This window comes from Leptinotarsa decemlineata, unplaced genomic scaffold, assembly GCF_025532065.1.
Source record: "Leptinotarsa decemlineata unplaced genomic scaffold, Ldec_3_MD MMD2_tig00026340_RagTag_RagTag, whole genome shotgun sequence".
NCBI classification, from domain to species: domain Eukaryota; kingdom Metazoa; phylum Arthropoda; class Insecta; order Coleoptera; family Chrysomelidae; genus Leptinotarsa; species Leptinotarsa decemlineata.
The window spans coordinates 4,874,825-4,892,257 of record NW_027412694.1 but is presented as its reverse complement, the minus strand read 5'-3'; the positions used below and the strand labels follow the sequence as shown (position 1 = coordinate 4,892,257).

The following is a 17,433-nucleotide window of genomic DNA, read 5'->3' as shown; positions in this document are numbered from 1 at the left end:
TTTTCAGTAAATTTCAATATAAAAGCTGTTACTGTCGAAAGCTTCATTATTCAATTTCATTATTCAATTATTCCCTCTTTGTGTCTCAAAATAATTTGTATTCTGTTCGCAATACTCCACATCGAGCTTCAGAAAATGAAGTTTCACGTTCCTGTTTCTTTAGAATCTTGGGTAGCTCCATTCGTTATGTAATTCTCTGAAGAAAATCACATCTCTATTCTGTACAGCAGTTCTTTCTTTGATTTCACCAATTCTGCGGGTAACTCATGATTCAAAATAACTTTTTGCTCCTGACTTCAACCATGCAAAACTGCCTTTGGATATGTTCAAAATATTTTCCAATTCATCTTAAAAGGATGTTATTTTTGTATCACAATTTCTAATGACGTTCCCATCAATGATATTACAACTTGTTTTCTAGACATAACGGGAGAAAGATGTGTATTTTTTCGTTTTGTTGAAATCTAAATCAACCAACAGCTCTCTGCTTTCGGTGAACAGCTTGTTCACCCTTGAAGAAGACAAATGATTCATTCTAGTATAGAATGCAGGGATATGCAGGGAAATGGCTACCTACTTCTCCATCTCTATACAAAAAATGTGAGAATCTTCCAAAGAAAAAAAAAATTGATTTTCAAGTAAACTTTTCATAAAGATGTTATTGTGTAGATCATGTAAAGGAGTAACTTCAAGACCACTCGAATTACTACTTTCATATAAACATTGAATAATATGAAAAAGAAAATCCTTTCAAAACAACTACTTCTATATGAACATTGAATCATTTAAAAACAATTTTTCCTATTCAGTTTGTACTTCAAACATTTGTTATGGATTGAATCGAATATCATTTACATGATTGCTACACAATCCAATCGAAATGATCTTCGACAATGGTTTAAAATCTGTTTTAAAAATCTGTTTTTCCGTTAATCAGCTGTCGCCCCCATACGAACAACAACTCTCAGAAGTGTTGAACTAACGAGGTCTTACCTTTCAACGTGTGATTTCTAACACAGTGGTGGTGAAAAATACTTTCATAATATGGAACCATAAAGAGACTGGAAAATATATTTTTCTGAAACATTTCAGCACCCTGGCAACCTCCATAAAATTCACAACGGAGAACCAACATGTGGGAAGCATCTATCTATGATCTATTGAGACGGACCTTTTCTAAAATTTATTGATCTTGTATTCAATGGAAAGTCGTCTTGGTTTAGGTCAGGTTGGAGCCTGGCTTCCTGACCCTTTCAGCTGACGTTTATCAGAGGGACAAATGGGTTATGACTGATGGTGGGATGGCGACAGAATGTCTTCAGACATCAGTGCTGCCCTTCACGGTGTACCCCTACTTGGCTGGGGTGATATGAATGAAAAAATTGTTCATCTGTTAACAGGGGATATGGGGACCTCAGTCGACAGAGTGTCGGGGCCTTCTATATCGAGAAGGGTTGTCCACAGCATAATCTATATCTTCGCTAACTAACGGATTTTCTGAGCTTCTGCGCAATCAAAAACTCGCTGATTCCTCGACTGAATGGACTGTCGAATGAAAGGCAGCTGCAAATCTCTGCGGATGGCTTCATTCCGCACGAACCACGGAGCATTCACAACCATCCATATTATCTTGTTTTACAATCTCTCCCGAATGGAGATATTAGACGGAGCCGCTTGTCCCCAGACGCCTGAAGGTTACATAATGACAGGCTTGAACATTGTGTTGTAGATGATAATTTCGTTTTTCAGGCTCATTTTTGATCTTCCGTTGATCAGAGAATACAGACTAGCTATGCGGCCTTCGATCCTTGCTTTAACGGATATAATGTGCGGGTTCCAGAAGGCCGAGGTACTTTACCCGCGCTTGCCAACTGATCTCCCTTCCAGAGACCCTCACTTTCCTAGCCGGAGAAAATATTGTTCTTTCCATGGTTATCGCCTGAGTTTTTTCTGGGTTCACTCGGATCTCCCACTCGTGGTACCAGCGCTTGAGGTCGCGTTGCATGTAGACGATCCCGAGCTCTTGACCCATGGAAAATGAGAGGAGAACCGTGTTATCGACATAAGGAGACACCTTCACACGCTCGGACCTCAGGAGGTTGCTGGTTTAGAGCGAGTATAACGTGGGAGAGAGCACAGCTCCCTGTGGCACTCCAGCGAGGATCTCTTTGTTGTCAGACAAAGAGCCCTCTACTTTGAACTGAAATTTGTATTTAGTTGTTTCAACACTAAACAAAGTCTCGACAGAGCACTGAGCCCTTTGACACGGGTCTTGAACAGAATGGAATTCCAACAAATCTGATAAAACAGAAAATTCTAGGGGAAAGAACAAGAGACATAAAAAAAGAAACTTGTTACAACTAGGACTGTCGAAGACTTAACGTCATTAGCGACTCTAGAAACTGCGTATATCAGAATACTATATAAATTCAGCAGTAACCAGCAGCAACCAAAAGAATATTGAGAGACTTGATTGACGAGTACAAGAAGTACAATCGCTAAAAAAATTTGACAAATCAGGCAAAGCAGAACATCAACACAGCATAGAGTGATTTGAATTGAACTAGATCACTACACTATCAGAAAAGAGAAAGTAGAAAGCATATATTCAAAATGGATATTCATGACTTAAATTTGACCACAAAAAGGGAAATTGATATTTCTCACCGCAGAGAAAAATCTTCAAATCTAACTTCACATATCAAACTGCGATGGTCGGTATTTCCTTGGATATAGGTACCTGATTATTCTTCACTTATTAACTGAAATACGAATACAAAGTTTGTTGTATTCGTTTGAATATGTCCTCATGAGTTACTGCCTGAAATCAAAGTATTTTTTACGAAGAAAAATGTTCTATTTATCAGTGACTTATATTTAATAATTTTGCCTATCAAAAAATTCGCTAAGAAATGATACAATAGGTACTTATAATTTTCATATTTTTCAGACTGTGGAAGGTAAAAATACCCAAAAAAGGTCGACGAAAAACTGATTTTCCTCCACAAAAAATGACTTTCGTTCAATACCAAAAAAATATTATGAAGTTTTTAACACTTTTTGCATATTATTCAATTGATTAAAGATGAAGATCAAAGATTTGAGGTTGCGAGAAGGAGAGATCTTAGTAACCTTTGACGTATCTTCGATATTTCCAAGTGTAAACATATCAAAAACGAATGAATATTTGAAAGATCTTTTAGATGGTAATGAAATGAGTGGTGAAGTGGTCGAGGAGTACATCCGGCTTACAAAAATTTGCATGGAAAAAATTGCTTCCAGTTCGTCAACTGTTTTTATGGGGTACGTCAATGAAAAACCAGTTGTTTCTATTCATGACTAATGTGTTCTTGAGTAAAGGGAAGAGTTGAATTACTTTGCTCGAACCTAGATTCGATACGTGAATGATGAATTTTCCAAAGAGGATTTTTTATTTTGCCAGACTACAATTTCTTGTCCATAGACTACTTACATTTCCCTTGAGCAAAGAAAGGTATTAGATTGAGAAAAGAGTTGTTAAGGAGATGGCTGAAAACAACGGGTATCCATCAAACATGGTGGATAAATAAATTCGGAAACAAAAAAATAGGGACTATCTTCGTAATGCCCCGACTTTTCGAAAAGAGGAAGATTCAAAATTCATAGTGCTTCCATATGAACCCAAATACACCAATGGGTTGGTCTAAACATTAAACAAATTGAATATAAGAGTGATACACTGCAACAAGTGTTGGGCAGTCCGAAAGACAACAATCATTCAATTCTTCTTAACTATGAATACGGTTTCTACTATAATGTAAAATATAAGCATCGGTTTGTCCTTAATTAATTCACTCCACCCCAAAATGCTCTTTCAATTCTTATGTTTATTACTTCCGTAACGATTCTTAAAAAAAACCCTCTATGAGGTACTTATCCTCGGCGATTCTACTATCCAGGTCCTCTGCATATGATCACCAGTAATCACAATATTTCAGGAAGTGAAACAGGCAAAAACTTCCCTCTAAATACACAATGAGTGTATGTAAGTCGTAAATATGGAACGTGATCCGTGAGAAAGGAAACGTCTGAAATCAAGGTATTCTCAAATTTTATGTTTCTAAAAGAAAATGTCGAACGCTCACCTCCTTGTGTCGAAATCCCAAGCACAACGGAAGACGTTTCGAAATCAATTTATTATCTTAATACAAACTAACAGCCTTTGAAATGTAAAACCGCACTTTTGCGAAAATCAATCAATGATAGTTACAAAACAGTTAACTAGGCAGATATCTTCTAGGAATCGCTATCTAATTTACGCCGTTTCGAATCCGTACAGAGCCCAACAGTTTTTGTCGTGCCGAAAATAAATTTATGAAGTGTTCATGATACATGGAATATATTCAATTGAAGTTAAGTCGATGCAACGAAATAATAAAAAAATATATCGTGACAGAATATAGAAAAATCAATATTAAAATTATTTTGAATTCAGTTAACTAGTTTAGTGATCCAATAATTTTTCTGAAAAAAAGGTTGGTTGCTTAACAGGATCCATTTTTTCTTAAAAAATAATTGTTTTCTTGTCGACGTTTCGAATTCAATTAAATTCTTCTTCAGGGCAAGTATGTTAATGAAAATTCATTGTTACAGAGCCCTGAAGCAGAAATTAATTGAAATTCAAACGTCGACAAGAAAACAATTGTTCCCTTTTTAAGAAAAAAATGATCCTCTTACCCAACCATCCTTTTTTCAGAATTATTTTGAATTTCAGTTTTTCATTATGTGTTTTGAAATTTTACTGACGATGTTTTAATAACAATTTCATAGTGATTTCTTCATAAAACTTATCATTTATATTTATTAAAAGAAAGAACAATTTTTAAAGGTTAAAATTAATTTACAGGGGCATGAAAATTTAAAAAATGTTAAGGTAAGGCCTAAAAAAGGTTGAGAAACACTGCTGTATCTACAATATATGTTCATTGAACTTAATTTTTTTAGTTGAGTTCCAGTTCATTCGTCCTCCCAAAAAATCGGAACATAATGTCTTGGTTACAAATGTTTGCTGTAGTAGCAACAATTATTATTTATTTTGACTATTGTCATGAAATTATCAAACATTGGAGATTGAAACACTATATTATAAAAATAAATATACATTTGGTTTGAAACTCAAGAAGGAAAACATATTCGTTAATATCATTTTTTTTTCTATTGTTTGAAGTAAAATCTATGAAATTTCAGGATTGTGGAAATGGAAAAGATGAACAATTGTGTGAAGAATATATTGCCAGATTTTCAGTATTCAAAAATTCACAATTGGTTGTTTTGGAAAATGAGAGATGGGTCAATGCCAGTTACGCAACTTGTGCCATGCTTTGCATTCAGAATATCAAATTCACTTGCCGTTCTTTCAATTATAGGTGAGTTCTATTTATAGATATATGCCAATGAAATTATTGCTGATGTTTCTGGAACGAATTCACAGTACTTTCAAAGAGAAAAGTAATCTGAAAATATTGAAATAACAATTCTTCAACGACTTCAGAATGGAACGTCATCTTTATCATTATTTCAAACCCAAAACATTTTATTTCTTTCCATATACATAACTGATTCTTTTTTCTCAACTTTCTTACCACTTTTAGCTTTCACTACAATTGTATTCATTGATAATCGTCTGCATAACACATCTGATATTTTACACATCAACACCATTGTAAGGGATCAAAAATCTAGACATAAAAATAGTCTTTGTTTTTTTGTCTACTCCGATATTGTGTTTGATTTCAAATATCACATGATTCCAAAATATGTTGCTCATCTTCACGTCTGTATGGAGAAAGGAGAAATGAACGAAAGGAGAAAATAGTTGACCATTTGGGAAACCTAAAGAAAATATGAGAATGATTTATTTATTTATTTATACAGTACGATGCAAATGTATGGAATAAATTCGATATTTACAAAATGAGCGTCTTTCGGAAGAAATTCAAAAACAGGTCAACTTTAATTTTTGACGGCCCATCTCATGATATTCATATGAAAGACGTTTCGTCACCGGTGTTGGCGTGATGACGTAATCGACAATGTTTTTAAATGCAAACAGGGGTCATGTGGCACCTCATTCAAAAGGTCTACTAATCATCTATTCAACGGTATAACCATGCTAATATTCATTTATACAAGATGAACCAAAACATGTTATTTATTGAAGTAAAATAAAATTATGATAAATGTTCAAATTGATGACCTTCAGCTATGATGCAATGTGAAAGCCGAGCACTGAATTCATTTCTAACGTTTCCGAGAACTTCGGGGGTTATTTGTGCAATCTCCGCTCTGATGCGTTCCTTCAACTCTTCTAAATCATTTGGTCGATTTTGGTAAACTTTACTCTTCAAGTATCCCCATAAAAAAAGTCTAACGGGGTCAAATCCGGAAACCTTGGTGGCCATACGATCGGCCCTCTTCTTCCTATCCACTTTCCTCGGAAAACAGTATCCAGGTAGGTTCGTACATCAACGGCGTAGTGTGGGGGCGCCCCATCCTGCTGGAACCACAAATCATTTCTATTTGGAAATAGCTGATTCAGTTGTGGCATCAGATAATCTTGAAGAAAGTGTAGATACCGAGCACCAGTTACGCTTGCCTCAAAAAAGTATGGTCCTATTATCTGGTTGTTCAAAATTCCGGCCCAAACATTCACTTTTTGTGGATATTGTGTGCTATGCTCCTTCATCCAATGTGGTTTTTCTCTTGTCCAGTATCGATAAGTCTGACGGTTTACGTGACCGTTGAGCATAAAAGTAGCTTCATCTGAAAATATTATATTTTGTATGAAACTCCGATCTCTGTGCGAGCGCTCCAACATGATTTCGCAAAATTCGACTCTTCTGTCAAAGGCATCTTCTAACAGTTCTTGGACCAGCTGAACTTTATACGGATGCCACTTTTCTTTTTTCAACACTCTAACAACAGTCGATTGGTGTAAATTATCCAGTGCGACTTGCCTCTTGCTGGTATGGGGGTTTTCTTGGAACGCAAGTACCACATCAAGTTTTTGGACTTCTGAAATTGATTTTCTACCACTTTTAGGGAGATCTTTAACATGGCCCGTTTCTCGAAACTTTTTCTCAATTTTACTTATTGTTGATTGAGAAACGGGTTCTCGGTTGGGGTATTTCGCATTGAATAAATCACGAACTTCTGCCTGAGTCCTTACTTCATCTCCACAGCCAATCATAATTGAAATTTCGATTCTTTGGGTTTCTGTTACTTTCATTGCCAGATTATAAGTGATTTAAATATTTTTCTAGAAATAATGTCAATCGCTTCAATGATACTTCACTTCAATAACATTGACTAATCTCAAGTAGAGTGTAGGACTTTTATCACCATTTCTTTTTTCTAATCAACAAAAACAATAGAACACAGTACGATACTTTATTCTCAGTGGCGGTGCATAGCATTATTTGGTTCAACGAATTACTATTATTTGTAATTCCAGTCTTCTGAATACATAATTTCGGTTGACCCTGTATTAATACATATTGAAACCATTATACCGTTGAATAGACGACTAGTAGACCTTTTGAAAAGGGTGCCACATGACCCCTGTTTGCATTTAAAAAAATTGTCGATTACGTCATCACGCCAACACTGGTGACGAAACGTCTTTCATATGAATATCATGAGATGGGCCGTCAAAAATTGAAGTTGACCTGTTTTTGGATTTCTTCCGAAAGACGCTCCTTTTGTGAATATCGAATTTATTCCATACATTTGCATCGTACTGTATACACGGGCAAGCCCAATTCAGATATAAGTAGTACAGTGCTATTTAGTACTTGATACAATACAGTGGATTGAAAGTAAGTTACAACAATAATACAATTGCAAAGCAAGATAACAAAATTAAAATGTATATGAACTAATATAATTCTTAAGCGCCCCATACACTGTCAGTTTAACTGAAGATAATTGTAAGGCCGTAGATCGGGATTGCCCACACATTTTTTATCAGTTGATCTGAAGATAATGGACTGCAGTTCGCCCGGACTGAAGATGTGTGGTCGCCGGGCAGGCGGGGATAGGATGAGAGATTCGCGACAGGCAGCGACCTGTCCGATAATGATCTCATGCAGCCCCTACCACACACTGTCAGTTAGCCTGCAGGCAAGCGATCTGTTGTCACCGTTTCCATCAGTTTTGCGTGAGATAATTTTCGTGAGATCATTCACCAGCCGAGATTGGACTGACGGGAAAAGATGGACGGGAAACCTCCTTTCATTTCCGCATTTATTGAATTATATCGGGCCCACCCCTGTTCATAGAAAGTCAAGGACGATTCCTACGCAAATAAAAGATCGCGGGATGAGGCGTACGGAGAGTTGTTGAAGTTGTATCAAAAAACTGTGCCGTCAGCCACCGTTGACACAGTGAAAAAAAAATTAATAACTTGAGATGTGCGTTCCGTAAAGAGTTGAAGAAAGTAAAACAGCAAAAGTCGGGCTCATTGGGAGATGACGCGTATACCCCGTCACTGTGGTATTTCGACTTGCTATTGTTTACAGCCGACCATGAAGAAACTAGAGCGACGATTGGGAGTGAGGAATCACAACTCGTAAGTTACTATTTTTATTCTATTCTAATTTATTCTTTAATTCATATCAAATACATACAACAGTAGAAACAAATTTTCACAGTATAATATTTCACCCTCTCACCCTAATTGGTGACAAATTTGTTTTGCCAGGAAACTGCACCTTCTCCAACAAAATAGTTCTTGTAATTATCACGATTCTCCTTTGCTTTTTCACACGAAACTTGTGTATTATATCCCTGTCGTAGACCCACCATCTGATCTTCATCCCTATCCCCTCGAATAACTTCCCCACTATCAATATCTTCCACATCGAGTGAATTTGATGGCATGTACAACGGTTTTGCTTCCTTCCTGAGAAAATTATGAAGAGCACACGCTGCTAGCACAATGAAATCTATTTTTTCTGGTTTCAAGTTGATTTCTATGTGAAATATCCGGAAACGACTTGACAGAATGCCGAAAGTATTTTCCACTATTCTGCGAGCTCTGCTCAAACGGTAGTTGAATATGCGCTGGTCATAAGTCAATTGTCTTTGTGGATATGGTTTAAGTACGTTTTCATGCAAAGCAAAAGCGTCGTCAGCTACAAATACAAAATTGAGGTTTGCCTTGTTGGCACTGTTCGGTGGCAAATTGACACTTTTGTTTAGTAACTTCGTACAAAAACCGGTACATTCAATTACACCTCCATCAGAGACTCTGCCGTTACAGCAAACGTTTACGTATATGAACTGATAGTCTGCGTTAACGATTGCCATCAAAACTATACTGCAAAACCCCTTGTAATTATAAAAATATGAGCCACTGTTTGGAGGTTTTTTGATTCTGATATGCTTCCCATCAATGGCCCCTCCACAATTAGGAAAGTTCCATCTGTTTTCGAAATCTTTTCTGTCTGTTGCCATTCGTCTTCAGAGTTTGGTAACTGAAACAAATAATAAATATAAAACAAGGTGTATTATATGTTAATTAATATTTTATGTTATATGTTATTTATGTGATATTATATGTTATTCAGCTTTTAAAGTTTCTATTCAATTTATGTTCCAGGAGAGTCAGGATGAAACCTCAAACCATACGTCATCACAACTGGTATCACCCCCTGCTAACCTCAGTTGGTCTGACAGTATTTCATCAGGCCTATCAACTTCATCCGGAAATACAAAAAAATCGGGCAATCAGAAAAAAAGAAAAGATGCTATCGACGCAGCTTTGAAAGCTTTGAAGGAGGACGATGAGTTCGATGGCATTGGGCTCAACGTTGCATGCAAATTACGCCGTATGGATGGAGATCAAAAACCGTAGGCTGAAATGTTGATCAACAAAGTGTTGATGCATGGTGTGAAGGGAAGGATTCAAGAGGAAACTGATTTCCTGGGTCTCCAGTTCGTACAGCCGCAAACACCAGTTCGTCGAGTAGAAACACAGATTTCCTGCTCCTTTGGTCAAGATGAAAACCTCTTCCAGACTACTAACAACTCCAATCCGAGAACTGGAGGGGGAAGTACCACAAAAGAATACTTGGTATCTGCTGATGCTGACTCTGATAACCAGTTGTCTGAATTGTTATTGTTGAAGTAGTTGTCTGAAAATAGTTGTCCTTAAAAGCGCATTAGCTTTCCGTTATTAAAATACTTATTAAAATACGTTATTAAAATACTTCCTTTATCATTTAAAATACTCATCTGATTTTTTTTCTCAATAATTTCCAATACACAATTACATATCTGCTTACATAATTTTTAAATGTAATGGAGCAAAATAAAACATAATAAGATGAATGAAGTTTTTTTTTAATTTAATCTTACCTTCAAATAAAAATTCTTTAGCACCAGGTAATGTTGTTTGCTGGTCTCGGGTATGATTTTCCCGAGTGCTTGAGGTGAAATTCGCGTGGGAAACTTCAGATCTTCGTTGCCAAAAATCTCAGAGATGCAGTCAACCTTTCTTCGGCAGTGATAGCCTGGCGCAAATGAGTGTCCATTTTTCTGATTTTCAATGCAACCAAATTTAGAAGTTTTTGGAAATTTTCTTCACTCATCCTCAGATAATTCACCAGATCTTCGTGGTGAGACAGCCTCAGTTCACGGAGCAACGACATGTGAGAGCTAGCCTCTCTATCTCGCAGCCAACTTTTTACCCAGACCCTTTTTTCTTGGGGTTCCCCAAGAACTGACAAAACAAACGCACAACGTTTCCGACGGAGCATGGTGATAAACTGGGGATCTCCTGCAGTCCTGTTTCTTGGCCGCGACAGTCCGCCTGCAGTCCTGATTCATTGACCGACAGTCCGCCTGCAGGTACCGGACTGTAGTGTGTGCTATCTTCAGGCTATCATCTGCAGTTCAGTATGGCCGCCTGCAGGTGGTTGACTGCTAGTGTATGGAAGTCGGCGATATTGGTCTTACGATCGCCTGTTGAGGCGACGGCCTGCAGGGAATCGCATAGTGTATGTAGTCTCTTTAGATCGGGATTGCCCACACATTTATCAGTTGATCTGAAGATAATGGACTGCAGTTCGCCCGGACTGAAGATGTGTGGTCGCCGGGCAGGCGGGGATAGGATGAGAGATTCGCGACATGCAGCGACCTGTCCGATAATGATCTCATGCAGCCCCTACCACACACTGTCAAGTTAGCCTGCAGGCAAGCGATCTGTTGTCACCGTTTCCATCAGTTTTGCGTGAGATAATTTTCGTGAGATCATTCAACAGCCGAGATTGGACTGACGGGAAAAGATGGACGGGAAACCTCCTTTCATTTCCGCATTTATTGAATTATATCGGGCCCACCCCTGTTCATAGAAAGTCAAGGACGATTCCTACGCAAATAAAAGATCGCGGGATGAGGCGTACGGAGAGTTGTTGAAGTTGTATCAAAAAACTGTGCTGTCAGCCACCGTTGACACAGTGAAAAAAAAAATTAATAACTTGAGATGTGCGTTCCGTAAAGAGTTGAAGAAAGTAAAACAGCAAAAGTCGGGCTCATTGGGAGATGACGCGTATACCCCGTCACTGTGGTATTTCGACTTGCTATTGTTTACAGCCGACCATGAAGAAACTAGAGCGACGATTGGGAGTGAGGAATCACAACTCGTAAGTTACTATTTTTACTCTATTCTAATTTATTCTTTAATTCATATCAAATACATACAACAGTACAAATTTTCACAGTATAATATTTCACCCTCTCACCCTAATTGGTGACAAATTTGTTTTGCCAGGAAACTGCACCTTCTCCAACAAAATAGTTCTTGTAATTATCACGATTCTCCTTTGCTTTTTCACACGAAACTTGTGTATTATATCCCTGTCGTAGACCCACCATCTGATCTTCATCCCTATCCCCTCGAATAACTTCCCCACTATCAATATCTTCTACATCGAGTGAATTTGATGGCATGTACAACGGTTTTGCTTCCTTCCTCAGAAAATTATGAAGAGCGCACGCTGCTAGCACAATGAAATCTATTTTTTCTGGTTTCAAGTTGATTTCTATGTGAAATATCCGGAAACGACTTGACAGAATGCCGAAAGTATTTTCCACTATTCTGCGAGCTCTGCTCAAACGGTAGTTGAATATGCGCTGGTCATAAGTCAATTGTCTTTGTGGATATGGTTTGAGTACGTTTTCATGCAAAGCAAAAGCGTCGTCAGCTACGAATACAAAATTGAGGTTTGCCTTGTTGGTACTGTTCGGTGGCAAATTGAGACTTTTTTCTCAACCGGTACATTCAATTACACCTCCATCAGAGACTCTGCCGTTACAGGAGGTTTTTTGATTCTGATATGCTTCCCATCAATAGCCCCTCCACAATTAAGAAAGTTCCATCTGTTTTCGAAATCTTTTCCTGTCTGTCGCCATTCCTCTTCAGAGTTTGGTAACTGAAACAAATAATAAATATAAAACAAGGTAAATTATATGTTAGTTAATATTTTATATTATATGTTATTTATGTAATATTATATGTTATCCAGCTTTTAAAGTTTCTATTCAATTTATGTTCCAGGAGAGTCAGGATGAAACCTCAAACCATACGTCATCACAACTGGTATCGCCCCCTTCCCCAGTTGCTAGCCTCAGTTGGTCTGACAGTATTTCATCAGGCCCATCAACTTCATCCGGAAATACAAAAAAATCGGGCAATCAGAAAAAAAGAAAAGATGCTATCGACGCAGCTTTGAAAGCTTTGAAGGAGGACGATGAGTTCGATGGCATTGGGCTCAACGTTGCATGCAAATTACGCCGTATGGATGGAGATCAAAAACTGTATGCTGAAATGTTCATGAACAAAGTGTTGATGCATAGTGTGAAGGGAAGGCTTCAAGAGGAAACTGATTTCCTGGGTCTCAAGTTCGTACAGCCGCAAACACCAGTTCGTCGAGTAGAAACACAGATTCCCTGCTCCTTTGGTCAAGATGAAAACCTTTTCCAGACTACCAACAACTTCAATCCGAGAACTGGAGGGGGAAGTACCACAAACGAATACTTGGTATCTGCTAATGCTGACTCTGATAACTAGTTGTCTGAATTGTTATTGTTGAAGTAGTTGTCTGAAAATAGTTGTCCTTAAAAGCGCATTAGCTTTCCGTTATTAAAATACTTATTAAAATACGTTATTAAAATACTTCCGTTATCATTTAAAATATCTGATTTTTTTTCTCAATAATTTCCAATACACAGTTACATATCTGCTTACATAATTTTTAAATGTAATGGAGCAAAATAAAACATAATAAGATGAATGAAGTTTTTTTTAAATTTAATCTTACCTTCAAATAAGAATCCTTTAGCACCAGGTAAAGTTGTTTGCAGGTCTCGGGTATGATTTTCCCAAGTGCTTGAGGTGAAATTCGCGTGGGAAACTTCAGATCTTCGAAACTTTGACCAGTTGCCAAAAATCTCAGAGTTGCAGTCAACCTTTCTTCGGCAGTGATAGCCTGGCGCAAATGAGTGTTCATTTTTCTGATTTTCAATGCAACCAAATTTAGAAGTTTTTGGAAATTTTCTTCACTCATCCTTAGATAATTCACCAGATCCTCGCGGTGAGACAGCCTCAGTTCACGGAGCAACGACATGTGGGAGCTAGCCTCTCTATCTCGCAGCCAACTTTTTACCCAGACCCTTTTTTCTTGGGGTTCCCCAAGAACTGACAAAACAAACGCGCAACGTTTCCGACAGAGCATGGTGATAAACGGGGGATCTCCTGCAGTCCTGTTTCTTGGCCGCGACAGTTCGCCTGCAGGTACCGGACTGTAGTGTGTACTATCTTCAGGCTATCATCTGCAGTTCAGCACGGCCGCCTGCAGGCAGTTGACTGCTAGTGTATGGAAGTCGGCGATATTGGTCTTACGATCGCCTGTTGAGGCTACGGCCTGCAGGGAATCGCATAGTGTATGTAGTCACTTACAGGCAAGTAACACTAGACACAACACAACAACACAAGCAGAGCGTATTAGATGGCTAAGTGAAGAATATGGTTTTTAAATCGGGATACTGATATATTAAAGAATTGAAGGTTATTTAAAGAGTTAGCTAATCGAAGAGTTCTAGGAATAAAGCCGTTATATGAATAATTGAATCTGTGAAAAGAAACGTAAAACGTTTGCACCTTTCTAGTTGAACGACTGGGGACATGTAAAGATATTTTGGAGAGAAGCTCTGGACTGATTCTCAGTCCGTTGATAATTTTGAATAGAAGAATTAAATCTATATGTGTTCTGCGAGCCTTAAGAGGAGGTATGTTCAAAATGCATTTCAATGCAGTATAGTCATAGTATACACGCATCTTGAAGGCAATATATCGCAGGAAATTGTGCTGTACGGCCTCGAGTTTCTTTTTTTTTGTGTAACGTAGTGAGGGGATCAAACTGTGGAACAATAATCGAGATGAGATCTAACCAGGAAAAAATAAAGAGATTTAATAGCAGTGATGTTGGAGAAATCACGAGTGGTTCTCTTTATAAAGCCAAGCATCTTCATAGATTTTTGAATTACAGCGGAAATGTGTGATTTATAGCTAAGTGTGGAGTCTAGGATCACACCTAGATCTTCGGTTTCAATAGCAGAACTATTATTTGTTTCAATAGGAACATTGACAAACAAATTGTTGAACATATTTCAGATTTTCGTAAGATCTTCAATGATACGATCGAACTCATCCGAAGTGAAATTTTGTTGTTTACTCGATAACTCATGTACTGCCGTCCATGTAGTCTTATAAGGATCTGAACAATTCATTTTGGAAATATGATTTTTTGGTAGTTCTTAAGAGTGATTCATGTTTTCCCTTATGAAATTTATATTTTTCTTTAGAGATTTGATGAATTAGTCTTTGAGTTCATTGCTTGAATTTAGAATTTCATCTGATATCCATTTTTTATAATTTCTTTACTGTTTGTAATATTTTTTGGAGATGAAATAATTATCAGAATAGTACATGAATGTGCCGCAAAACTGTTGAAAGATCCGTTCATATTGAATTCGACAAATATCTCAACCCATTTCTCTTGTTCTATAGCCGAAAAACTTTGGTTGGGAACGTTCATTAAAACTTCTTTTATGTGTTCATAAAGAATTATTCAACACTGAATTGAAAGTCAAACTGTGTAACTCTTTGATTTTTTCAAGTCTTGTTTACTGTTATATTGTCTATTGTCCGGCGCTACCAGTGAAAGATGAGAAAATGCAGAACTCCTGTATTAGGTACCTTCATAAACTGGTTTCGTGTTCTTCAAGTACCGGGTGACGACGAATGTTGACAGGTACAGATACAGGTGAAAACGAGGTACAATGGAATATTCAAAATCTATTCAAATATCTGTCACCACCAGCATGCATGCCACCGGAAGCTTCTCACACTCCCTCAACGGTACAGGAGCATGTACCGGAGTGTATGATGGGAAAGTGAGTAGAAACAAAGACGACAGATCTGGAAAAGAGTGAAGTGAGCTTTTTTTATGGCTAGTTGGATGTTATCAATCATCTAATGAATTACAAGGCTGGCATACATTTTAAGCATTTTGTGTGGCGTACTCACTTGAAAAACGAAATTTCTGCGTCACAACCAAGGCGGGGATTTGAATTCTTGAGCTCTGATTGAAAATTCAAGATGTTCTTTAGTAAGCTGAGAGGGCGCCAGCCAATAAATATAATTATATAAATTGACGAGGAATGGGGATTCAAACAAAATAAATGAAGATATATGAATATATATATATATATATATATATATATATATATATATATATATATATATATATATATATATATATATACATTTACAAGTTTAAACGATCAATAAATAATCATTCGGTAACAATAATAAATAAAACGCATAGCTTCTTTATTTCAATAGTCCACTTGACATTGAAGGAGAATGTAGGTACTCACTCTGTCTCAAGAAGTAGGTTTTCACGTACTTATATATCCGGAAGGGATGAAATTCCACGAGTCTTCCTAAAATTGCAGACACGACCAGACCGAAATTACTTAAGAAAATTGTCCTCAACCCCGCTAGTTAGTGGTGTAACTCGCATCGAATTTCTTATCAAATGAACATCGGCTCTCAAGGTAGACAATCGGACAACGACGTAGCAGGCAGTGAACGATCAAGATATAAATGAAGCCAAATTTCCTGGATAAAGTTGAATTGATTGAAATTAACGTCAACTCAACTGAATCTGATTCTTCTTGATTTTATTCCTTCCTTTAGGCCTGAAACGAGAACATCGTTTCTGCAAATCTACCACAAAAACTAGAAATTGTAATATCTTGAATGATTTACCTTAGCTTCTTTTTAGGCCTTTGAAGTTAAATAGGAACACTAAGTGTAAAATTTATTTTATCGAGCAGCACCGACCCTTTCTCTGCTCGATGTTTGTTCACTCCAGCCTCGCACTGTCGCTACAATCGTCCTCTGTCCACCCGCACGCCATTTCAATTGAACTATCGAAATGTACATACAGGTTGTCCCAGTATCTCATAAATGAACTGTTACAATATATTTGATGAACATTTACATAACTTGTTTGAATACATAATAAGAGCACATAATATTATTCTCGAATCATATGCCGGAACAACATATCAAAGATAAAACAGAAGCTGAAACAACTATCATAAAGTCAACCAAGCCAGGCATATTATAGAAACATAAATGAATATTGTGCTCTGAAATGCTTTTACGATTATTCATCATCAAAAGGAGTATTCATGTTATATTTAAAGGGTTTATCAGTCACTAACAAGCAGGGTATTCAAAGAAAACATTTTCATAACATGTTTAGTAACCTTGTAGGTAAATAAAAATCCCCAGAATACAACGGGCAGGATGACATGAAAACATTCTATAATTGATATAATCACACAGTAACAAAATAAGGAATACATAGCCGCATATACAGAAAGATAACATTTAATCATAAAAGATAGAAAATATCAATCAAAATATCAAAAGGTACTTAGTTTCATTTGTCATTAGGGGCAACCCATTATAATCCCGTAATCTTTCAGGTAGACAATAAGTTCATCATTATAGTCTATTTCAAAAGAGTGTAGAGTAATAAAATCTCATTAAGTATTCAAAAGCGCTACAGGGTGATCCGTCAATAAATTCTGTCACTTCCCTAGTCCGCATTGCAAAATTATGTCGTTTCATAAAGAGAAGGTAGGTATCACCCTGTTTTAAGGGATTTGTTCATTGTTATCGACGGATAAATACTGAGCCAGAGGCGCGCTAGTGGGATAATTGCCAATAGAATATGCATTCATAAAAATTATATTAAAGGAAATAAAAATTTAATACAGCAGAACAGTGTTATTAAAAAAATATAAAATGTAACA

At 37.0% G+C, this 17,433-nt stretch overlaps 2 protein-coding genes across 2 annotated transcripts in view; both read left to right on the top strand.

The window, feature by feature from the left end:
- The window catches only part of LOC111505872 (uncharacterized), a 135,458-nt gene that overhangs the window by 52,881 nt on the left and 65,144 nt on the right, over positions 1-17,433 (top strand). The window contains exon 7 of the mRNA XM_074183399.1: positions 5,227-5,405. Coding sequence (XP_074039500.1) covers positions 5,227-5,405 — 179 coding nt within the window. The remainder of the gene's footprint in view (positions 1-5,226; positions 5,406-17,433) is intronic.
- Positions 10,941-13,807, top strand: LOC141485837 (uncharacterized). Its single transcript, XM_074183388.1, has 3 exons — positions 10,941-11,039; positions 11,394-11,684; positions 12,599-13,807. The coding sequence occupies exons 1-3, from the start codon at positions 10,941-10,943 to the stop codon at positions 13,109-13,111; spliced, it is 903 nt and encodes a 300-aa protein (XP_074039489.1). The 3' UTR covers positions 13,112-13,807.